The sequence below is a fragment of the Aspergillus welwitschiae genome (assembly GCF_003344945.1).
Source record: "Aspergillus welwitschiae strain CBS 139.54b unplaced genomic scaffold BDQ94scaffold_2, whole genome shotgun sequence".
NCBI lineage: Eukaryota > Fungi > Ascomycota > Eurotiomycetes > Eurotiales > Aspergillaceae > Aspergillus > Aspergillus welwitschiae.
Window position 1 is genome coordinate 648,285 of NW_020798696.1, and position 23,426 is coordinate 671,710.

The following is a 23,426-nucleotide window of genomic DNA, read 5'->3' on the forward strand; positions in this document are numbered from 1 at the left end:
CCGCGAATTCTCCCTAACTTACTGACAACCCACCCCCGATCCGGATCCGAACGTTCTAAGACTGACTTCATTGCGGTCGGAAATCTTACCGGGCCAAAGATTACTATCAGCTGGCCGAGATCTATAAACTCATTTAGTGATTTGGCAAGCTGTTCTACATGGTTGAGAGGGAGAATTCGTTTCCATTCGCGATGCTCGCGAGATCTTTGATTGCTATACAGATGTAGATTGAAACCCGGCAAATCTTATCCAATCGAACGCCGTCCCTCCGACCATTTGGCCTCCCTTTTTTTTGCCCTTTTTTTTCTGGCCCCTAATCACAATGTGATAGAACTACCCATACAAAAAACAAGAAGAAGAAAGTAGTTTAACGTGGCATTGGCGCAATGGCCCTGGGAATCGTGCGTAATAGACATTCCCATGCACTCCGAATCTGTCATGTTCTCGAACATCCCCTTATCTAATACCGTCCATATCCACCACCACCGCCAGAGTTCCGGGACGAATAGTGGTCCCGACCTGAATAACCTCCGCGGCTATACCCACCACGCTGGTCGGAACCCCCGTAGTTGTTTGAGCGTCCACGGTACGCGTTATTGTGGTTGCTACCACCGTAGGATCCTTGCTGATAGTATCCTTGTTGACTACGTCCATAGTAGTCGTAATTGCCCGTGGGTTGGTTGTAGGAATCACCACCACCACCACCGCCATAGTGCGATCGCTGATGGTAACCTCCTCCTCCTCCTCCGCGGGGCGGAGGCGGTGGTCCGCGGTTGTAATTACCGCCTCCAGCGTTCGGAGGAACCCAGCCGGCAGGCATGCCCATCGGCGCTCCACCAGAGTTACCGGGCGGCATGAACTTGGGGTCCAGATGGGCCGCGAAAGGGTTTGGCCGCTCACTGGCATAGTTGATCCGGCCTCCCCGGTGTCCATTGCGAAGCGGAGCTCCTCCATGGGATCGGCCCGAGTGGTGTGCCTTGTTCTTGACGGCCTGAATATCCGCATTGTCCAGGGTCGGAGGTGGGAGCTTGGCACCCCGAAGGAGCATGGACTTGTGGACGTGCTTGGACTTGGGGATTTCGTAATTGACCCTAATCCATGGATTCGGATGATTAGCTCAACTGTTAACAGCACTTGGAGAGTAGGAAAGAAAACAAAGAAAAACTTACGTAAGAGATCGATCATCATCCAAACTCGGCATACCGTATTCTTCAAGAGACGATACTAAGGAGCTGTGCGGGATGTAGGAATCATTCCGCTCGACCTTACCGGCCAAACCTTCACTGATTCGCTGATTGATGGAGTACTTAGGGGCTCCCTGTTTCTTGGAATAGAAGTTGGCCACGAGATCGTGGTACAGTGGGTGGCTTTCGGAGATCAACAACACATCCCGACCCACGCAGTTGCGAAGCTTCTCGTCATCAGAAAGAAGAGGGTACTTCTTTTCCATCGCAGCCAGCAGTCGCTTTTCGTCGATGAAGGGAAGGAGAACGACACCCTGCCAAGCAAACTTCTTGCCGTTCAGGTCCACGGGGAAGTCTTCCGGGTAGAAATCGATGATCTCACTGTCCGGATCGCTCATCAGATCATGGAAGACCTCAGGGATAGCGTGGTTGGAAGAAGCCGGAAGAACCCCCATCAGCTGCTCGAAGGGCTTGAATGGGGTGCCCTTTTCAAATTGCAACTCCATGTCGCCAATGTCCACAAAATCAGCCGCGAATGGCGCATAGTGGTAAGGATAGTACCACGTCCACGAGGGGCATCCTTGGAAATAGTATCTCAAAACCCAAGCAAGACCCTCGGCATACGCTCGTGCAACCTTGTGGCGGAACTCCTTGTCTTCGGGATCAACGCCAAACTTCTGCTCGTAGTACCGATCAGCGTATCCTTCTTCCCAAAGGCGGACGGTGTCCGGAGGCAGTTCGTCGTTCTGAGAGTCGCCCGCGGATGGCTTCTTGGTCGGCGTCGTTGCGGCCTCCTCTGCCACCGCATCCGCCTTTCTCTTACCGAGAACCGAAGGCGAAGTCTGCTCTTCGGTCTTCTCCTCGGAGGGCTCTGGAGCTTCTGACCCGGATTCTCCGGTGTTATCGGAGGGCTCTTCAGCCTCCGGACCTTTCATGAGCTTGCTCTTCAGGATGGCCGCGGCACTCTTGTTCGCCATGTTAGCCTTATACACCGCACCGCGGTTAGTGACCATGCTGTGAGTCAATTGCCTCGCCTCCCGGGTCAGTTCTCCCCGTGCAGGCGTGATCAGTTCCACGGCATTGGGAGGCGCCGCATCTGCGGCACCCTTAGATCGACCGCCGGTAGGATTGGCCTCGGGTGTGTCGTAAGCTTCGTAGTTGGGAGAGCTTTTTCTCCGCTTCCTAGCACCTTCCTCACGCGCTTGTGCTTCCTGCTTGCGCCTCTTCTCGTTGGCGGCCCTCCTCTCTTCGGCCTGTCTACGACGACGGAAAATAGCATCCTCTTGCTTGGCCAAGCCTTGCAGAATGAGCTGGGCCCGCTTGAGGTCAACGTGTCCATCCTCGGTCAGGTACCCGCCCATGACGGGGATATTATCGCGCCAAATAGCTATCAGAGTGTCGATGCCATTTTCACGAATATCTAGGGACGGTAAGTGGGGAAGGAAATCATTTCCTACGAAGAAACACATAAAGACCCAGTCATCCAGAGCACGTTCCAAGTCGAAAGGAAACGGTTGTTGCGGAACATACAGTTCCGCAGCAAGGTATTCCCGAAGGATTGACACATTGAGCCAAATGAATGGCTTGAGAGAGGTTCCTTTACCCTTCTCATCGAACTGCCCATTCTTCTCCTTTGCCTGACCTTTGCATTCCTCTGCCTTGTGGCCTGCCTGTCCACATAGCCGGCATGTCCGAGCCCTTGACTCCTGGAAGAAAACATCCTCACGTAGAACCCGGAAGTATGGCTCATGAGTTGCGAGACCCAACATGATTAAATCTGCATCTAGTCCATAGATGACGTGGCGGGTGTTCGGGTCGTGCTCTGGCGACGCGCGCTGTGACCGGACGAACTCCATGATCTTGTGTTCACCCTCACCCGGAACCGTCGCGTCGGAAATGATGATTTTGAGCTGCTTAAGTCAGTAAAAAATATACCACGGTCACTGGGAAAGGGTGCGAACCTTCTCCCAAGCGGGGTCGGTGTTGAGCTTGTAAGCGATCCAGTAGCGCAAAGCTGCCGCAAGAATATCCATGAAAGGCGTTCCCGGAGTGATGACATTGCTATCCCACGTCTTCTGGATGACGTGCTCCTGCATATCCTCATCTTCCTTCTTGCCGTTTTGCTTCTCTAGCATCTTGCGGAACTCTTCCTTCTTCTCATCTGCCTCTCTGGCTTCCTGAGCGGAGCGGAACCGACGGGCTCGTTGCTGGTTCATCTTTGCGCGTGGCGCGACACCATCTGAGTTAGGAGAAGAGGCATGAGTCAGTTCAACGATTCAATCAGACGGGCGACGCGACAAAAGTTACAACATACCGACAGCGATCATCAGAAGCTTCCTCGGGCGGACCATGTTCACCACACGGTCGGTGTACTTGAAGATCTCCAGCATCATCTCCTGCTCGTTCGCCGGTGGCGGCTTTCCTTCCGGATGAGTACATGGGTGAACGATACCGTTCATATCCAGGTACAAATTATCCATCTCGTCTCCATTGGGGTTGGGACGCGTGGTGTCCACGGGAACCTCTTCGCCATTGATTTCTTGCGGAAACTCCTCGATAACGGGGGAGATGATCTTAGGATACTTGTTGGAGAGCCATCTGAAAAGCGCTGGGACACCCATGATTGCTAGTAGAATTTGACAAGGAGCGTATGAAGGTGTTTGTACAGAATATACGGAGTAGATCTATCGATTTAAGCCAGGTTCGCTGATGCGCTGCATCGGCTATCTCAACGTCTCCAAGTCTGCAGGAATGACCCGTAAATGATTACTTCCGTAGAAGGGTAAAGGATATAGGGGAAAGGATAACTCGCGATCCCACACAGTGGAAATGACTAGGAGCAAAAGACTGACCCTCTCGAGAGGTGAGGGGGAATGATGGAGGCGTGGAAGTCTCTGCGATCGCAATGGCCGGTCGACTTGCCCGCCCACGAAATCCGAGATCTCGGCGCTTCTTTTGTCGCGGTTCCGGCAGAACTTCCCCTTCTAGACACTAGGCTCAAAGCAGCAAGTAGTAAGCGGGCCCGAGACCTGACCAATGACCAGTCGGGACACGAGCAGTACAGCATTGTTGGCTCTGATTCTTTAAGTTAGGTATCGTTGCGGCTTATTTGGCTACTACTTACTCCATACTACGGACTACTGGGCACTATCCCGAGTGCTCTCGCCATCGTCACCACCACCACCACCCATTGCTGCCGCTGCAGCTTCGGAGAGAACAACTCAGCTGGCTGATCCACTAGCTTCTCTCCTCTCTTCCCCACCTCCGTTATTTCAATGCCTATAACTTGCTACGCCCCCGGCCGGCGGTGACCATGAAATTACGAGCTACCAGTTGCGATGTTCCGAATCCTCGAGTCGCAGGCGCCGGCCAAACAAACGGCCACAGACACAATTAATACTCTGACTGGTCGACTTCAGAGTGCAACTTTACTAGAAGATCGACGGGCAGCTATACAAGGATTGAGAAGCTTTGCAAAGTCCTTTCCTGCCTCTGTTGCATCGGGCGCACTACGCCCGTTGATCAACAGCCTCAAAGATGACCGTGAAGATGTGGATACGTTGAAGGTGGTCTTGGAAACCCTGTTGATGTTGTTTACTCCCGACGAGAATAGTGTTGGTGGCCTCCTCAGCCCACTGTGCCGCAATCCGTGCTGATATGCGCTATCTAGCCCGAAGCTTCAGATGAAATCGCCCTCTGGCTGTCCGATGAGTTTACGCAGGTTCGTACATATTATTGTGGGGGACATACATTTTCTGACAGGGTACACAGCGTCAAGACAACATTACTGCGCTCCTTGACCTCCTGGATACCCGTGACTTTTATTCTCGCTTGTATTCCCTGCAGTTGATGTTCCAGATCTCGAGCGCGCGGCCAGAAAGAACACAAGAATGTATTCTGACAGCACCGTTGGGTATACCGAGGCTTGTCAGTGCACTTGGAGATGCCAGAGAGCCGGTGCGCAATGGTATGTTAAGCTCACCCCCCTTATCGCGGAAGCGCCGTGTGCTACTGTTGCTAATTACGAGTGTGCATCGATTAGAAGCCTTAATCCTCCTGATCGCTCTCACCCCCGCCTCCGAAGAGTTCCAAAAGCTCGTTGCGTTCGAAAACGCGTTTGACCTTATCTTCTCCTTGATAGAGACTGAAGGTGCTTTGACGCACGGGTCGGAAGTGGTTGAAGACTGCCTTTCTCTGCTCGCGAACCTTCTAAGGCTCAACATCTCCAACCAGTCATATTTCCGGGAAACGGGATGTGTCAAGAGGCTAGCAAAGCTCCTCGCAGATGTCAACCAGGAACAGGACTTGGAAGAGCCTACCCCACAGTGGGCTCTCGCACATCGGGATAAGAACCTTTGGGGACTTTTGGTAATCGTCCAGCTATTTCTAATCAAAGGAGGAGTCAACACTCCTGCCAACCAGACAGCATTCTGGAACAATGGTGTCATGGAACAAGTCTTGAACACTGCTTTCGGCCAAAGGTTCAATGTCAATGTAACATCCAAGGTAGGTAAAACTGATCGTCCCTAAATTCGAAGCTAACAGTTCTAGGCTCTCGCGACGTGTGCCGACTTAATACGTAGCAACAAGCCATTGCAGGAGCGTTTTGGAGATGTCGAGGTCATTTGGGGCCCGAGTCCTACCCAGACTGCTCTCAATGGGGATTCGACACATAAAGAACTCCAGCGGATCAATGTTATCGAAGCGCTGCTGAAGTTGACTCTTGAGCCTGCTCCATTGTCGCTCCTTGATGCGCGACTTGCCGCTTGCGAATGTATCAAGGCATTCTTCGCAAACCACACCGGGATCCGCGTCCATGTGCTAGGAAGAGCGATTCAAGGCCATATCAGCGGAGAAGACCAAATCCCAAATATCCTGACTGTCCTTTTGATGCCGCCAGAAAGTCGAGGAAATGCCGACCCCTACCAAACTTGGATGGCATCTGTCTTGATGTATCAACTGCTGTTCGAGAATGCCGAAGCCAAATCGATCGCTATGGGTGTGACTGAGGGGGATGCTGAACAGGGCGAGGAAGTCGTTACCTGCATCCAGACGATAGTAGGTAACTTGATCACCGGTATTCAGAGAGGCGATGATGAAAGAATCACTCTTGGCTATCTGATGCTGCTCTGCGGTTGGCTCTTCGAAGAACCGGATGCTGTGAATGACTTCCTCGGCGAGGGAAGCAGCATACAGACCTTACTGCAAGAAATCAAGCACCGCGGGGCCACTTACGTACTTGTCCCAGGTCTATGCACTATTCTACTGGGAATTATATATGAATTCTCCTCTAAGGACTCGCCTATACCGCGGAAGACTTTGCGTAAATTGTTGATCGAACAGCTTGGACGAGAACAATACATTGATCGGATCACCCGATTCAGGGAAGACCCTCTGGTGCGCGATTTTGAGGTTCTACCACAGACCGTGGGGGCACATTACGATGGTGGCCTTCCTGAAATCTACTTCGACAGGACCTTTGTTGAATTTCTCAAAGACAATTTCAGCCGCTTGATACGTGCCATTGACCGTGAACCCGAGATCGAGATCTCCGTGATCACAAACGGCGTTGAAAGAGGAGTCTCTCGCGAACTTGTGGACTCCCTTCGGGCAGAACTAGAAGAAAAGGGCGCTGTGTCACAGAAGCTGGAGTCGGATCTGCTTGCCCTACAATCCAAGCTCGATCACGAGCAGGCTGAACACCGAAAGACGAGAGATGCCACCACATTGGAGTCTTCTAAACTGCAGCAAATCTGCGAGTCATTGAAGCGGAGTCACGAACAAGAACTGAATGTCCTGAAGGAGCAGCAGAAGCACGCTCAAAATGTGCTCTTGAAACAGCATGGCGAACAATTACGAGCCATTGATCGACAGCTGAAGGAAACATCTGCGGATCATGAGAGGATAAGTCTACAAGTGAAGAAGCATCATGAAGCCGAGGTGGCTGACCTGCAGAAGAAGATCCGTTCGCTCGAATCTGACCTCAAGCGCGGCAAGGAGCAATCCTCCGCTGAGATTGCTGACTTGAAGACGACTATACAGTTGTTGAAGTCGGAGGCTGAAAAGACCAAGGGACAGCATGTGGCCGAGGTTCTGGACTTGAACAGCACGCTTCAGAATCTTCAGTCGGCGCTTGATGCTGATAAGGGACAACATGCGGCCGAAATATCAGACCTGAATGCTACAATCCAGAGGTTGCAGTCAGAGCTTGAGACAGGTAAAGGACAGCATGCTACTGAAGTCTCTGGCCTGAACAAGACGATCGAGGAGCTCAAGTCGCAGATGGATTCCATTCAAGGGAAACATGAGTCTGAGATCTCCGACCTCAACAAGACAATTCAGAAGCTGCAGTCGGAGCTTGATGTCAGCAGCGGACAGAGCGCAGCGGAGGTTTCTGACCTGAAGAAGACAATCGAAACTCTGCAGTCGGAGCTTGATTCCAGCAATGGACAAAATGCGACTGAAGTGTCTGACTTGAAGAAGACGATCGAGAGCCTTCAGTCCGAACTGGAGAATGGTAAAGGAAATCAGGCAGCTGAAGTCTCCAGTCTTCAAGAAACCATCAAGACACTTCAGTCTGACATGGACGCCGCCAAAAAGCAGCATGAGACCGAGGTTGCGGAGCTCAAGTCCGCGTCAAAGGCCTTGCAATCGGAACTGGACACTGCTAAGGAGAAGTCTACGAAAGAATTACAGTCTACACGCGATGAACTGTCCAATAAGTGCACTGCCTCGGAAAAGCGAGCCGAGAAGGCCGAAGGTGAGGTAGCAAAGGCTGAGGAAGCTGCACGGAAGGCTAGCCAAGCACTTGAGGAGGCACGGAAACAGCTCGAGAAGGCCGAAGCGGAGGCCAAGGAGAAGGAGGAAGCTCGCAAGGCGGCACAGTCCGAGCTTGAGGATTTGTTAATCGTTTTCGGAGACCTGGAGGCCAAGAGAAACCAGGACAAGGTAAGTCCACTGACCCTGATACAATGGCTACGCGGATGACTAATATTTGTTCCTTAGCAACGTTTGAAGGATCTCGGTCAAGAAGTATCCGAGGCTGAAGATGATGATGAAGAAGAAGACGATGAGGACGAGGAAGAGGAAGAAGCCTAATGGTAAATACCAATTTTGGTCGTCCTTGCATGAGGCGCAGGGCGCAGGGCGTAGCAGCCATGAGTTACGACAGCCCTGGATCACATTCCAATGACAAAGAAAGCATGAGTGAGTCAGAGCCATGGGAAGGTACTCCCGAATTGTACATCAAGGATGGGAATTAGCCTTGTGACTAGCGTAGCCATTGTATAGTGTAACTGAGCTATAGTATCTACTACTTTAGTTAAATGTTCATGAGATCCGCATAGAAAGAAGAACAGTCACACCGGCTGATTCCGGCGGTAGGTGAGGCGGGCGCTGATTGGCCGGCGGGGACAAAAAAATGGTGCGCGGGGTGAGTCAAAACGATTCTGCCGCTTGTGCGCAACCTTCAATCGGGCTTAAATCTACCCCGCGGATCCCTCGCTGGAAGATCGCAAGTCGACAGATTTCCTCCCTGTCACCTCCTCTCCCCTTCCCCGCTCGCCCGTCATGTCCATTGATTTTCCCCGCGAGGAGGAGGCCATCCTCCAGAGGTGGAGGGAGATCAACGCCTTCCGGAGGCAGGTTGAGCTCTCCGAAGGCCGTAAACCATACACCTTCTACGATGGCCCTCCGTTCGCTACTGGTCTGCCTCACTATGGCCACTTGTTGGCCTCGACCATTAAGGATATCATTCCCCGCTATTGGTCCATGAAGGGTCACTATGTCGAGCGTCGCTTTGGCTGGGATACCCATGGTGTGCCCATCGAGTACGAGATCGACAAGAAGCTGGGCATGTCGGGTCTCGAGGCCGTCGAGAAAATTGGTATTGAGAAGTACAACGAGGAGTGCAGAGCCATTGTCATGAGATTCGCTTCGGAATGGCGTCAAACTATCGAGAGACTGGGTCGTTGGATTGACTTTGACAATGACTACAAGGTAGACAGGCCCATCATCTTCTACCCCTCGTCCTCTGAATATGCTGACCATGCATTGTAGACCATGAACGTGAGCTTCATGGAATCAGTGTGGTGGGTCTTCAAGCAGCTGTTCGACAAGGACCTTGTCTACAGAGGCTACCGCGTCATGCCTTACTCGACCGCCCTCAACACCCCCCTCAGTAACTTCGAGGCTCAACAAAACTACAAGGATGTGCAAGACCCCGCTGTCGTCGTCACATTCCCCCTTGTCCACGATCCCGAGACTTCCCTTCTTGCATGGACGACCACACCATGGACCTTGCCCTCGAACATTGCTCTGGCGGTCAACCCCACCTACGAATACATCAAGATCCTCGACGAGGCATCCGGAAAGCACTACATTCTGCTCGAGTCTCTGCTCCGGACGCTGTACAAGGACCCCAAGAAGGCCAAGTTCAAGATCGTCGACCGCTTCAAGGGTGCTACCATGAAAGACTGGAAGTACCAGCCCCTCTTCGATTACTTCTACGAAGAGTTCAAGGAGCACGGTTTCCGGGTCCTTAACGCCGAGTACGTTACTGCTGAGGACGGTACCGGTATTGTCCACCAGGCTCCTGCCTTTGGTGAGGACGATTACAGAGTTGGCATGGAGGGTGGTGTCATCAGTGAGACCCGTCTCCCCCCTAACCCTGTTGACGAAAAGGGTTGCTACACAGCCGAAGTGAGGGACTTCGAGGGCCAGCATGTCAAGGCTGCCGACAGGGGCATCATCAAGCACCTGAAGGCTGCTGGACGCCTGGTTGTCGACAGCCAGATTACTCACAGCTACCCCTTCTGCTGGCGTTCCGACACTCCCTTGATCTACCGGGCCGTGCCGGCTTGGTTCGTCAAGATTGGCCCTATCATCCCTCAGATGCTTCAGGGCATTGACGACTCCCACTGGGTGCCGAGCTTTGTCAAGGAGAGACGCTTCTCCAGCTGGATCCAGAATGCTCGCGACTGGAACATCTCGAGAAACCGCTTCTGGGGTACTCCTCTGCCCTTGTGGGTGAGCGATGACTTCAAGGAGGTTGTCGCCGTTGGTAGTGCCGAGGAACTCAAGCAGCTTAGTGGTTACGAAGGTGAACTCACCGACCTGCACCGCGACAAGGTCGACAAGATCACCATCCCCAGCAAGCAGGGCAAGGGCGTCCTTCGCCGTGTCAGCGAGGTGTTTGATTGCTGGTTTGAGTCTGGCAGCATGCCCTACGCATCCCAGCACTACCCCTTTGAGAACAAGGAACAGTTCGAGAACAGCTTCCCCGGTGATTTCATCGCCGAGGGTCTTGATCAGACTCGTGGTTGGTTCTACACCCTGACTGTGCTGGGTACCCACCTGTTCGGCAAGCTCCCGTTCAAGAACTGCGTCGTCAACGGTATTGTTCTCGCAGAGGATGGAAAGAAGATGTCCAAGAGACTTAAGAACTACCCCGATCCCGCCCTCGTCATGGAGCGCTACGGTTCCGATGCTCTTCGCCTCTACTTGATCAACTCCCCTGTTGTGCGCGCCGAGCCCCTTCGGTTCAAGGAGTCGGGCGTCAAGGAGATTGTCGCCAAGGTTCTCCTTCCTCTCTGGAACAGCTACAAGTTCTTCGAGGGTCAGGCCGCTCTGTTCAAGAAGACCCAGGGCTTCGATTATACCTTTGACCCCAAGGCGGAGGCTACTAACACCAACGTCATGGACCGCTGGATCCTGGCCAGTTGCCAGAGTCTTCTCAAGTTCGTCAACGAGGAGATGGCCGGATACCGCCTGTACACGGTCGTTCCCCGCCTGCTTGAGTTGATTGACAACACCACCAACTGGTACATTCGTTTCAACCGCAGACGTCTCAAGGGTGAGAACGGTGTCGATGATACCCAGCATGCCCTGAACACCCTCTTTGAGGTCCTGTACACTCTGGTCCGGGGCCTGGCTCCCTTCACTCCTTTCCTTACCGACACCATCTACCTGAAGCTTCTCCCTCACATTCCTGAGGCGCTCCGTAGCGAGGACAGCCGCAGTGTCCACTTCCTTCCCTTCCCCGAGGTTCGGGAAGAGCTTTTCGATGAGGTCGTCGAGAGGCGCGTGGCCCGGATGCAGAAGGTCATTGATATGGCTCGTATCTCCCGTGAACGTCGGAACATTGGTCTGAAGACGCCGCTGAAGACTCTCGTTGTCATTCACCAGGACCAGCAGTACCTGGACGATGTGAAGTCCCTGCAGGGATACATCCTCGAGGAGCTGAACGTTCTTGAGCTTGTCCTGTCCTCGGACGAGGAGAAGTACAACGTCCAGTACAGTGTGACCGCCGACTGGCCTACGTTGGGCAAGAAGCTTAAGAAGGAGGTCCAGAAGGTCAAGAAGGCCTTGCCCTCTCTCACCAGTGAGGACGTGAAGAAGTTCGTCGCCGATAAGAAGATGCTTGTTGACGGCATTGAGCTTGTTGAAGGTGACCTGGTCGTGAAGCGTGGAATGAAGGAGGACAGCGCGTCCGCGAACATGGAACCCAACACGGACAGCGACCTGCTGACCATCCTGGACGCTAACCTGTACCCCGAGTTGGCCGAGCAAGGGTTGGGTCGTGAGATCATCAACCGTCTGCAGCGTCTTCGTAAGAAGGCTGGTCTTGTCCCCACCGACGATGTGAAGATGGAGTATGCTGTCCTGTCGGATCCTGAGGATGTGGGCATTAGCAAGGCGTTTGAGACGCAAGCCAAGGCCATCGAAAAGGTTGTGCGCAGACCGCTCGACCGCTACGAGCTTGTGGACGGCAAGGTGCCCAACGGAGAGGAGCCGGGAATGATCATCCAGGAAGAGCAGGAAGTACAAAAGGCCACCTTCCTGTTGCGCTTGCTTAAGTTGTAGAGGTTTGATTGATTCACACAGACAAGACGTTGATAGCTTAGACCATACAATTCCGGGTGGTTACGATGTTTTGACATTTCTTTGCGTTTAGTTTATGGATGAATAAAATTACACACGTTCATGATAATTTGTACATTTACCTGTAGAGACCTTTCCTATACAGACACCGCCATACATGCTAGTAAAAGCCAATCAGCCCAATGCGCCTAAACCATGTAGTTCACCTGCAACCCATCATCCACCATTAAACTTTCTTCGAGGCTGCCTGTTCAAGTGTGAATTAGCCATGTTACAGGTGAAGTCATCCCGGAGATGCGGTCTTCTTCCTACCAGAAAGCAGTCCTTGAGCTTTATGAACTCCTTGGCGCACATGTCTTTTTGCACGGCATTATAGTCCGCCACGACGCATTTGCCATACGCAGCGGCCTGAAAGCCCGTCCGTCAGCTGGAGCCAGAGGCAGAACACATAGCAGATTGAGGGGATTCGTCTCATATCATACCTCGACCGAGCACTTCGAGGCAGCCTTTGCAAATTTCTCAATGGGTCTTGTCTTTGTTGACGGCATTTTGCTTGTTCTCTTTGCCACACAGAGACAGAGAAGACTATCTACTACAAGTTACATTGTCTGTCTGTCTATCCAAATCGTGACTGATGGGACTCACCCCGTTACATAATACATCACATGACCCAGCACATTCCCATCGCCGGCGCGACACGAAAAGCAAAGCAAAGCAAAAACAACTTGGCTTTTTGACTGACAAAAAGTCAATGCCTTGTCGCCCGGCCGTGCCATTGGGTCCCACCGGTCCATTTGGGGATCTCTCTTGCGGTCTAACTTGACTTCGCGGCCTGGAGCACTGTGGGCCTCTGACAACCCACCTAGCAACACCACCCCCCGACCGTGTGCGTGTGTCTGTTCCGCGATGCTTAATGATTTCCTGTTCCGTCTCCATGAGCCATATGCGAAAAACGCGCCTTAGTTCGCGGACAGTTCGATGCCTCCCGTTCCCCTTCAGCGAAGACCTTTGTCCCATGAAGACCCGGCGCTTACTGACGAAGGTATGCTCTGTCGCATCTACTAATTCTCCCTCCCCACTCCTTTATAGTCGTGTTTACTGGTTGCTAATTGCTGGTTGCTTATTGTTGAACATAGATGTCGGCCTCCTCTACCAAGTCATTACCCGTGCGGAGAGGGATCCAGAAGTCGAGCGACTCCCGTACCGTGTGCTATTCAAGGCCTACGACGAGGTTATTGCCGAACATGGCGTCGATGCGGATCCAGGCTATGCCTGTATGCGCTTCTTGCTCAAAATGGGAAGCAAACATGCCGTAGGAGAGTCGCTCTTCGACAAGTTCGAGAACCTGCTTGAACGGATGGGCATCGTCATTGAATTTGGCGGCGAGGATGATACCTATGATGAGACGTACCCGGACAGTGTACCCTCCATCGAAAGCAGGCCTAGGCGGAGGATACGCGACTCCCGAGAGGACTCAACGCAGCCGCAGCCGCAAAATAAACCACAGACACCCCTACGAAGGCGAGCGTCCTTCAATTCCATGTACGATGTTGGCGACGATCCCACTCAAAGAAGCTTCATCAATCGTCCAAGCTCACGGTCGTCCATGTCGCGATTACAAGTCGGAAAGCCCGAGTATCCGTTTGCGAAGCCGTCGCCGTCCCCGAAGCGTGCGGTGGTTCCTCGAGAAGCGGAGTCCCCCGACAGGACTCAATTGATGGCACAGTTTATTGACGTGGGTCGCCGGCTCATGAGCCGGATGGACTTTCTGGCTGCGCAATCCTCGTCGGCTCAGCCTACGGCGGCTGACGAGAAGCCTCTTCCCAATGGACTGTATGCTCGGTCTGCCGTCGACCGCGATCGCTCAGAGAGAATAGCGGAAGCCTCACGAGCTCGGCGCTCAAAAACGTCCTCAAATGGCTCCGATGAAGAGGGAGAACAATCATCTTCAGTGTCCTCCAGTGACGACAGCATCAGTCATCTCGAACGGCCAGAATTGCCACCGGAAATGCTATATAGGCCATCACTTTCGGATCTGCTGCGAGATGCATCGACCTTCAATATGTACCGCCAACGGGCCATCAACCGTCGACTTCTTACACAGTGGGTTAAGAGGGCGATACAAGTCAGACAAAGCCATCATAATATGGAAATAGTCGCCGTGAATCGAGACCGAAATACCTTGCTTCGGCAAGCATTCCAAACGTGGCATACTATCATTCGCGACAGACGTCAGGAAGAGCGGACGGAGAGATTCTTCAAGCATCTGGAAGAGCGCGCGGGACGGGCTCGGGATCTCTATCTCCTCACCAAGGCGTTCTCTCACTGGGCGCAACTTACTGCAGAGGAACTTGCACGGACATCTGCAGCTCGACGCCGCATTCTTAGCGTCAAGTATTTCCATGCATGGCGCGAGATCACTGCAGTCAATGAGATGAAAGCCCAGCGCTTTGCTCTGCGAAAGCCTTTTGCTGCCTGGCTGAAAAGGACCAAGGAGGTCAAACAGGCGGAAGAGAAGGCGGTTGTCATTAGTAGTGAGAAGTCGAAACACACATTCTATTGGCAGTGGTTCTGGAGTTTCTGCGAACAGCGCGCCCCTCAATGGTACGACTATTGCCTCAAGAGACGCTCTCTGTTGTACTGGTTGCGCAAGTTTCGAACCAACAGAGAGTGCATTCATGAGATTGATGTCCGGAATAAGCAAAATGCTGTGGGATCCGTAATGCAACTATGGCATGAAAGGACTCAGGGTGTCATTGCGAGGGAGCAACAAGTAGCATCGATGGAGCGCCGGAAGGTTCTGGAGGAGAAGTTGATAGAATGGAGAGCTCAAGCTCACTTAGCCCCGGTTGCTAACCGTGTTACAAAAATGATTGACACACATATCCTTCAAGCGGCGTACTCACAGTGGGTACACCGCGCTCAAATGCTGAAGCAAGCACGGGAGATGGATCGGCAACGGATCATACGCAATGCGTGGACAACGTGGAACGACCAGCTTCGCTGTCAGGCTCTATATGCACGAATTGAGGAACGAATCAAGCTCGAAGCGATGTACAAATGGATTTTAGCAGAGAGATACCGTCTCATGCAGCGCATTAGGGAGCAGCGCATCAAGCAGGAAGTCTTCTCAGTCTTTGTGACTAACGTCCGGAGGACCTATGCCGAATTGCTTGACCGTGCGGAGGTATTCGAGGAGCAACGAAACGAAGATTTGCTCCGATCCAAGTTGGAACGCTGGCGGGATCAGCTATCGTTGCAACGCGAGAGGGAGATAGTTGCCTCTGAGTTTTACGCACCACGCTTAGCGCAGGAATCGCTTGTGGCCTGGCGTTCGAAGTATCAGCATGTGGTCAAGATACAGGGATGGGCTGACAACGCCAGGTACTACTTCTTGGCCACCAAGTTCACCAAAAAATGGCGTGTCGCGACGGTTGAATCTGCCAAGAAGCGTCGCCAACAAGCGTATATCCAGACTCGGAGGAAGATCAAGATCAATCTGGCATCGAAAGCTTTATCACATTGGCACTCCAGGTCCCTACATATGGCAAGTCTGGAACAGCAAGCTCTGCAGTTCTCACGACAACACTGCTTGACAATGGCATCCGAGCTTGTACCCCGGTGGCAAGAGAAAACCTTCAATCGCCTCCAGGATTGCGATGCGGCCGATGATCACTATGCGCGCCAGATTGTGGGCGAACAATTGACGCGCTGGGTCGAGGCCTTGCTTGTGTATCAGCGCCAGGAGCAACAAGCAAACAACGTGAATCGGGAGCATGTCCTCGGCCAAGCCAATATCCAGCTGCGGAAGCTCAGCTTCCGTGTTTTCCAAGTCAAGAGCTTCTCCGAGACTGCAGACGCGATGAAGGAGCGAAATTTAAGGAAACACTGTCGAAGCATGTTCCGCAGCTGGCTGGACAAAGCACGAGTGAAGTTCGAGTCGCGGGATCTACCAGGGCCTCTTATAAGTCCAACGAGAAACTATGATGGAGCGACAACCTTCGAAGCCGAGCCGAACCGACGCATTTTCGATCCCTGGTATCAAACCACGACTCCCTTCAAAACCAACGACCTAGCTGTGACTGCGAACAGCCAAATTCAACTGGCCTCGACTACGCCGCTGGCGACACCCAACTTCCTCACGTCGCCGTCGAAACGAGCCGCCAGGGCGCGGGCTATGGCGCAGGTTTCCACTACTCCGGCGACTCCCTCATACACTCCATTTGCCAGTCGACTATTGCGCGCCGGTGCTGTACTGCCTCGAACTGACTCGACTAGACGCCGTACTGGGCGAGCGAGTGCCCTGGGCACTAGCGTCCGGTTTGTGGATGAGGAACCGGGGTCTCCTTCCGATGGTAGAAGATCCTCTGGCCGACGGACGTGAGACCCGAAACCCTTCCGGTTTATACTTGTATAGGACTTTATGTACATTTTTGTTCTGGTTCCCTTTTTTTGCTCTTTTGGGGTTTTGGATGGGGCAGCTTTTTTTGGGGCGAAGGTTATGATAGATACCCATTTTGCATGGCAGGTACTGTGTGGATTAGCTTTGTCGGCTTGGATGATTGAACAATATACACCTTATGTTGGTTGAGACGTCTGAAAAATAATTTGAGTAAAATATCAATTGTATAATGATCCTCAAACTCATCTTCACCCCTATCACGTATACGATCCTGCAAAGACTCAAGTTCCCCATGTAACCGCTGATCAACAAACTCCAAATAAATCTAGTTTGGAGAGCTCGAGGGCTAGGATTGCTTTTTGTTCTTTTTCTTTTCTGCGATGGGATTGAATTCCATGTTTGGTTGGTTGGTGATTGGGGTTGTAGGGGGGGAATGGGATGTGAGGCAGTTGAAGGGAAGATAGTCCGCTTTTTCATGTCCAAACAATTAGATAGAGGGAAGTATTGAGTCGTGGCTATGAGTAACTACTGAAATTTAGGAAAAGGCTGAATTAGAGTAATATAAGGACAGCCAAGTACATATACTTGCTTGGGATCATATCCAGCAAGGGGCGGATCTCCATCTCTGTCTAGAGATATCGAGTCCCACTGAATGATAAGTAGTAGTATATCCCCACACCCGCTCTATCAATGCACAGCCCTACAATGAATGGGGATATGTAGCTGTATCGACACCAACTGAGAGACTGGCATAAGCAACTTTACTTGACTGCTCCAGGAGCTCGCATTATCAATTGTTTAGATAAGTTATTGCTTTACAAGGTGCGACAAAAAGCATCAGCGATGATATATACCTGGATTGGACGTGCCGGAAGAAGTTGGTCAACTGTATCCATATGCTATTGAACCATGGCTAATCAGGATTGCAGTTAGTTGCTAGTTCATTAGAAAGATCCCTGCTTACTTTGCAGCATTCTGGATCTCCGCAAGCCTAATTAGCGAGGTTAATCTAAATCTGATTCCCGGGGGGGATAACTTGTTCCTGAATGAACTGATTGGGCCAGATGGGAATTGTTGCTCAGAAGCGACAATGTGACAAAGCACCATTCAATCGTATGTCTGCCTGGATATCGGAATCACTTAGAAGCAAGAAGAGGATCATAGCGCAGAAACTCCGAGGCTATCCGGACAATAAGTAGCCGTAATCAAGGTTGATGATGATGATGAGTCTGGGCGGTGTGGATCACGGGGCCGACGATCGCAGTGCTCTTGCATCTTCGAGGTGAGCTGTCCCCTCCACCCGCATACAGCTCTATACTCTTTCTTTCTGGCAAACCCCGTCACATTGCTTAGTATCCAAGCCACTCTCTGCTCCTGTAACAGCGCACTGGCAATGGTGTAGCGCCATCGCGAGCGCATCCCCGCGCATCCACGTATTCTACCTCAAACCACCACCGCCTCCATGCGAGCGGTACTGCCGGGGAGGCCCCCAACGAAGCTCCAGGCTTACAGCACCGCGCTGTGGGATGGTCTTCGCATTGTGGTATGCTCTCTGCACGAACCTCTCCAGCTCCCTTAGTGTTCCATAAGCGTCCATGTGGCTGATTCGGCGCTTTCTGCGCACTCTCTTTACAGGTGTACATTTCCGGCCATGCACTGGTTATCCTCGGCGGTCCGCACAAGCTCCTACAAACCATCTATGTCGACGATACCGAAGCCCTGGAGGCTGTCACCATAGATGAACTCTCCGGAAAGATTGCCGTATGCGGCGGACCCGACGTATTCATCTATCAACCGTATGGCATCCAGCATGAAACCTTGAAGGTCCGTGGTCAATGAGATGGAGGAATGCAAGCTACACAGGAAGCGCATGCTGATGGATTTATGGGGTAGTGGTCTCTAGTCCAAACCTTTCGCAGCGAAGACGACGATGAGTCTATTCGTACCCTGTCCTGGGGCTCCTCTGAGGAGCTGCTTCTCGGCAACTCTCACCTCACTCTCTGGTTCTTGAACGATACCCCGCGCCAAGTTTGGAAGCAGAAGCTGGCTTCTCCGGTTAAATTCGCGCGCTTCTCACCCGATGCAACTCTCCTTGTCACCACTGGACATTACGACCGCATGGCTAAAGTATGGCGCCGACTCGCATTCGGGACGGACATTCGCTTCGAGGTGTCATATCTTCCCCACCCTACAGTCATTACCGGGATTCATTGGCGAAGACCGTACCATCGAGAGCAGTCCATGGACAACGTCTTCTATACCGTATGCGCCGACAATAAGATTCGGGTGTGGGCGACCGTGGATCACCATGCCCCGACCGCCTTGCAACTATGGGCGCAAATTGATATGGCCGCTTCTGTTCAGCCGAGGCATGCGACCGACAAGAGCGATCCGACCCGCCGATATGGCTTCATCGTGGACAGCCGGGACTTTTGCATGGCTACCGAGCGAGCTGTGCAGAGAAGTACGGGAAACAAGGACAATCACACTCTCGAGCATATCATCGAAGTGGCGAATAAGAGCCCCGAAGTCTGTGTCGTGATCGATGGCCAAGGGCATATGTCAGCCTGGGCTTTGGAAGATGTTGGGTCCAAGGTCAAATCCGAAATGCACATGTTCAATATTCTACATGTGGAAGGCCTTGATTTCGCATTTATGCCCGGTGTATCCCCGGAAGAAGACTATGCGCAGCTGCAGGCATTCCAGGGTGCGGAACCGGGCGACTCCATCAGCATACTAGTCCATCACTTTGACGGCCGGATTGAGTGGTTCGATTCCCCGGTAGATGTGCTTTTTGACCCTGCACCACGCAAGAACCGGGTATTCATGAAGGCGTCGTGGACTGGACACAACGGACCCATAAAGAAGATCGTTCGTAATGCCATTGGCCACACGCTTGCCTCGCGCACGGATGACAACAAGGCGTTGATTTGGAGGCAAAAGCAGCGAGAGAGTGGTACGGCGCTTCTTCGCCAGAGCGAGCTGTTCTCTGACGAGCATATACATCGCAGTTGCGTGCTAGAAGACGGCGACTTTCTGGTTAATCTCCATCATAACGGCATCTCCTTTTGGGATATCCGTCCATTCCACGCCAAAAAGCTGGCTTCCACAACATTCCAATTATCGAGCAAACCGCTCTGCGTCTTGCCCATTCCTACGGCGGAGCAGAACGGGGTGGTCTACGTAGCTACTATTGGAGCGAGCATGGATGGAATTGCTTGGGAATTTCGACTGCCGACCTCTAAGCAAACCAACGGAACTGCCAATGGTACCCAGTGTCAGCTGCGGAAGTTCTGTACCTTCCATCTAGGATTGGACGAGGACATAGCGTACATCTTGCCCGTCGACCCAGCCGGCCGCAAAGCCGAAATGCCCGGCTTCTTTGACCTCTTCTCGCCGGATATAGCGCTTTCATATACCAAGACTGGCATTGTCCGCACCTGGACGGCCAAGATCGACAGAGAGAAGAGCCGCGTTGAATGGCTCTTGACTTCGACCGTCGAGACGGGCATTAAGAACCCGTCCCTTGCTAGCGGGAGCTCCATCAAGAAAGCAGCGCTTGTGGATGAAGACCGCGGGCATTTGACGATATGGGATATGAATGATGCACAGCTGGAGTATGAAGAGCATTTCTCACAAGGCGACATCATCCGTGACTTAGATTGGACCTCAACGCCGGACATGCAGTCTATCCTAGCGGTTGGGTTTCCCCACAAAGTCATTCTGTTGTCCCAGCTCCGATACGACTACCTTGACTCGCGCCCGTCGTGGACGCAGATCCGCGAAATCTGGATCCGCGACCTTACTCCTCATCCGATCGGCGATTCTTGCTGGCTTAGCAATGGCTGTCTCGCCATTGGGGCTGGAAATCAACTCTTCGTATACGGAAACGAAATCGAAAGTTCTGATCATCTCGTATCTCAGTTACGCATACCAGTTCGCGGATCTTCTACTGTCGATCTCTTCGAGGTGGTGAGCCGGCTGAATGGACCGCTGCCCGTTTTCCACCCGCAATTCCTGGCGCAGTGCATTCTGAGCGGCAAAAACAACCTGGTACACGCTGTTCTGCTGAAACTCCATCGTATACTCAAGTTCTACACCGAGGGTGATGATATCGATGGCTTCTTGGACATGCCCTTGGAAAGCTTCTACCTTGAACATGATGTAAGGTCCTAAATGACAGCCACACAATTACGCAGCTAACCTTTCAGACGCCTCAACGAGCCACTTCCAAAGGGATGGATTCCTCATATGCAGATCCATCTATGGATGAAGAGTCGACAGTAGTAAATGAGGATACGGCCCTAGTACTCAACGAGAATCTGGCACGGTTTACCCTGCCCCAGCTTTCCAGCCAAGAGCAATTCCGCTTGGTGGACACGATCGAGTGTGTTGCAACCGTGGAGAAGCATCGCCGCTCGATGGATGACAATGCTGCGCGATATCTTCTTTTCTTCCGACAGCATATGCTGCGCCGGAGCCAAGGGGTAGCGAACAAAGATACGGTTTCCTGGCGAGAAATTGTCTGGGCGTTCCATAGCGGCAGTCAGGACATCTTAGTCGACCTTGCATCAAGACAATTTGGTGGCAAGATGACATGGAAAGCGGCCAGGGAGAGTGGGATGTTCATGTGGTTGTCGAATCCTACTTCTGTGGTAAGGGAATGTATCTCTGGGTAGTGATCAGACTGTGCTAACACTATCAGCGGGCACAACTGGAAGTCGTTGCTCGGAACGAGTATACTAAATCGGAAGAGAAGAACCCCATCGACTGTTCGTTGTACTATATCGCCCTGAGGAAGAAAAACGTCCTTCAGGGTCTCTGGCGGATGGCGCATTGGCATCGTGAACAAGGTGCAACACAACGGCTGCTTGCCAACAATTTTCAGGAAGAGCGGTGGAAAACGTCGGCATTGAAGAACGCATATGCTCTGCTTGGAAAGCGAAGATTCGGTGCGTATTGTAGAACTGAGCCCAGAACTTGGACTAACACAGTGTAGAATATGCTGCCACCTTCTTCCTTCTGGCAGACCATTTGCGTGACGCCGCTTTTGTGTGCCTGAACCAGGTCGGCGACTTACAGCTTGCCATCGCCATCACCCGTGCGTACGAGGGGGATGACGGTCCAGTGTTGAAGGAAATCCTGGAAGAAAGAGTGCTGCCCGAGGCTGCTACTGATGGAAACCGGTGGATGGCATCATGGGCTTTTTGGATGCTGGGTCGTCGTGGAATGGCAGTCCGATCGCTGATTGTGAGTATCACATTTGCTGTGGAATGCTGTATACTAATGCCATGTCTAGTCACCGGTTGAGTCACTTATCCCGGAGACGCCCGCGTCTCCAGGAAGTCCAGGGATGATACCACTGCAAGCCAAGTCGTATCTATCGAACGACCCTGCATTGGTTGTCCTTTACAAGCAACTCCGTGAGAAGACATTGCAGACACTGAAAGGAGCATCCAAAGTATCCGCGCAGTCAGAGTGGAGTTTCGTCATCCGCAATGCGCGTCTGTACGACCGCATGGGGTGTGATTTCTTGGCTTTAGATTTGGTACGCCACTGGGAGTTCCTGGGAGGGCCTCCTTCACCCCAACCGACCAAGGAGAGGCCACTCGATTTGCATGACGGGGTGGACTATCGCAAGATGCTGCGGCGACGAAGCAGTCTGGTTGTTGCGGACCTGCCGATTCGCGAGGATTTGAAGCAGAGTATCCAAGCTGCGGCAGCGCCGAAACCGAAGCCGCCTCCGACAACGTTCCAGGAGCCGGACGCCAACTCGTTGCTTGACAGCTTTGGCTTTTAGCCTGGCTGATTGTAGTTAGTTTCTGAACGACTTGTTGTATTATCATTGCGGACCAAATGTTAGGTGTGCATACATTGACTGCTTGCTACTTGATATTCCTTGGCGCATAAGCAAGTCTTCAGCATGTATATCGTTCAATTCATTCTGTAATTGCTAATAACAATCAACTAAGCATAACAGACATTTTATCATCCTCATAAGACATAATCCCATATAATTCATATTCAATCAGTAGATCGAGAACCTCCCCCTCTTCCTTCGGGGCATCAACTTCCACGACACCGTCTGGTTCAGCGGAGCATGCACCAAAGAACTAGTAGACGTGCCATTAATGCTCGTGCTATTACTCTTCTCCGCAACTGCTGCTGCTGCTGCTGAATTCATCTCAGCATGCAACGAAAGACTGGGCGACGTGGTGCTGTTCACTGCACTCGTCGTCCCATTCAGCCCAACACCAGGTAAAGAGCTGACCATGCCACCATGCGTAACAGTTCCCACTTTATCTTCCTCTTCCTTATCCTGCTGCTGTGTGGCATCAGCACCACTCTCATCTTCACCCTGATTGACCCCATGAACATCCCCATCCCCATCCCCATCCCCATCCCCAGAACCAGGAGAGCCGGGAGCATCCTCACACTCCAACAACACCCACAAATTCCCATTCCCATCCACATCCCCACCCCTACCACGACGATACCTCCCCCGAACAGGACCACGACGAGGATGCACCGCACACTCACTCCCCACCCATCTCCCAAACTCCCCCGCATGCACCGTCTGCGCAAGGAACGGATCATCCACGCACCCGGGCTGTTCATGCATGGTCACGTTACAGTGTTGGGGTATCCCTCCTTTCTCATTGATATCCTTGTCGTCGTTGTTGTTGTTATCCTCGCCATTAGGAGCCGGAGATACGAATGGCTCGATCTGGGCGTCGAAGGATACATGCGTGGATGTTATGGGGATAGGGTGGCATGTTCCTTCGTGGAGTTGGAGACTGGGGGTGTGATGGTGTGTGTGGGCGCGGGGAGATAGTGCTGGTGGACAGGTATCGTGGAAAGCTGGGTGGATGTTGGCGATGGTGGAGGCTGCTGTTGCTGTTGTGGAGAGGAGGGAAATGGTGGTGAGGAAGAGGTGGTGGTGTTGGTGGCGCATTGTT

General features: G+C 52.4%; 7 protein-coding genes across 7 annotated transcripts; 4 read left to right on the plus strand and 3 right to left on the minus strand.

The window, feature by feature from the left end:
• Positions 1-206: 206 nt before the first annotated feature.
• Positions 207-4,081, minus strand: rat1 (5'->3' exoribonculease Dhp1). The gene is made up of 4 exons (XM_026775801.1): positions 3,499-4,081; positions 3,146-3,423; positions 1,170-3,094; positions 207-1,091 (listed from the first exon to the last, which is right to left on the minus strand). The coding sequence occupies exons 1-4, from the start codon at positions 3,803-3,805 to the stop codon at positions 461-463; spliced, it is 3,141 nt and encodes a 1,046-aa protein (XP_026631535.1). The 5' UTR covers positions 3,806-4,081; the 3' UTR covers positions 207-460.
• A 244-nt stretch (positions 4,082-4,325) lies between these two features.
• On the plus strand, positions 4,326-4,937 carry BDQ94DRAFT_44849 (putative intracellular protein transport protein (UsoA)). Its single transcript, XM_026775802.1, has one exon. It carries the CDS (start codon positions 4,523-4,525, stop codon positions 4,838-4,840), a length of 318 nt encoding a protein of 105 aa, XP_026631536.1. The 5' UTR covers positions 4,326-4,522; the 3' UTR covers positions 4,841-4,937.
• A 3,729-nt stretch (positions 4,938-8,666) lies between these two features.
• On the plus strand, positions 8,667-12,174 carry BDQ94DRAFT_134048 (isoleucine--tRNA ligase ILS1). The gene is made up of 2 exons (XM_026764397.1): positions 8,667-9,182; positions 9,243-12,174. Exons 1-2 carry the CDS (start codon positions 8,754-8,756, stop codon positions 12,045-12,047), a joined length of 3,234 nt encoding a protein of 1,077 aa, XP_026631537.1. The 5' UTR covers positions 8,667-8,753; the 3' UTR covers positions 12,048-12,174.
• A 117-nt stretch (positions 12,175-12,291) lies between these two features.
• BDQ94DRAFT_165651 (uncharacterized protein) lies at positions 12,292-12,613 on the minus strand (the record flags this gene model as incomplete). Its single annotated transcript, XM_026770367.1, has 3 exons — positions 12,292-12,312; positions 12,378-12,473; positions 12,548-12,613. 3 exons carry the CDS (start codon positions 12,611-12,613, stop codon positions 12,292-12,294), a joined length of 183 nt encoding a protein of 60 aa, XP_026631538.1.
• Positions 12,614-13,043: 430 nt separating this feature from the next.
• Positions 13,044-16,449, plus strand: BDQ94DRAFT_165652 (Sfi1 family protein; the record flags this gene model as incomplete). Its single annotated transcript, XM_026770368.1, has 2 exons — positions 13,044-13,107; positions 13,202-16,449. The coding sequence occupies 2 exons, from the start codon at positions 13,044-13,046 to the stop codon at positions 16,447-16,449; spliced, it is 3,312 nt and encodes a 1,103-aa protein (XP_026631539.1).
• A 1,335-nt stretch (positions 16,450-17,784) lies between these two features.
• Positions 17,785-22,650, plus strand: BDQ94DRAFT_179615 (WD repeat protein). The gene is made up of 7 exons (XM_026773431.1): positions 17,785-18,010; positions 18,103-18,291; positions 18,361-20,631; positions 20,679-21,122; positions 21,173-21,419; positions 21,467-21,717; positions 21,767-22,650. Exons 1-7 carry the CDS (start codon positions 17,930-17,932, stop codon positions 22,265-22,267), a joined length of 3,984 nt encoding a protein of 1,327 aa, XP_026631540.1. The 5' UTR covers positions 17,785-17,929; the 3' UTR covers positions 22,268-22,650.
• On the minus strand, positions 22,496-23,422 carry BDQ94DRAFT_165654 (uncharacterized protein; the record flags this gene model as incomplete). The annotated part of the gene is made up of 1 exon (XM_026770369.1): positions 22,496-23,422. The coding sequence occupies one exon, from the start codon at positions 23,420-23,422 to the stop codon at positions 22,496-22,498; it is 927 nt and encodes a 308-aa protein (XP_026631541.1).
• Between the last annotated feature and the right edge of the window lie 4 nt (positions 23,423-23,426).

What these genes read in the sequence shown, in the direction of transcription:
- rat1 (XM_026775801.1), bottom strand. Translation starts at nt 3,805, where the DNA reads ATGGGTGTCCCAGCGCTTTTCAGATGGCTCTCCAACAAGTATCCTAAG. An exon ending in GCTTCTGATGATCGCTGTCG is followed by an intron (nt 3,424 to 3,498) that starts GTATGTTGTAAC and finishes CTCCTAACTCAG; the next exon opens with ATGGTGTCGCGCCACGCGCA. An exon ending in CCGACCCCGCTTGGGAGAAG is followed by an intron (nt 3,095 to 3,145) that starts GTTCGCACCCTT and finishes TGACTTAAGCAG; the next exon opens with CTCAAAATCATCATTTCCGA.
- BDQ94DRAFT_134048 (XM_026764397.1), top strand. Translation starts at nt 8,754, where the DNA reads ATGTCCATTGATTTTCCCCGCGAGGAGGAGGCCATCCTCCAGAGGTGG. An exon ending in ACTTTGACAATGACTACAAG is followed by an intron (nt 9,183 to 9,242) that starts GTAGACAGGCCC and finishes CATGCATTGTAG; the next exon opens with ACCATGAACGTGAGCTTCAT.
- BDQ94DRAFT_179615 (XM_026773431.1), top strand. Translation starts at nt 17,930, where the DNA reads ATGCGAGCGGTACTGCCGGGGAGGCCCCCAACGAAGCTCCAGGCTTAC. An exon ending in GGGATGGTCTTCGCATTGTG is followed by an intron (nt 18,011 to 18,102) that starts GTATGCTCTCTG and finishes CTCTCTTTACAG; the next exon opens with GTGTACATTTCCGGCCATGC. An exon ending in TCCAGCATGAAACCTTGAAG is followed by an intron (nt 18,292 to 18,360) that starts GTCCGTGGTCAA and finishes TTTATGGGGTAG; the next exon opens with TGGTCTCTAGTCCAAACCTT.
- BDQ94DRAFT_44849 (XM_026775802.1), top strand. Translation starts at nt 4,523, where the DNA reads ATGTTCCGAATCCTCGAGTCGCAGGCGCCGGCCAAACAAACGGCCACA.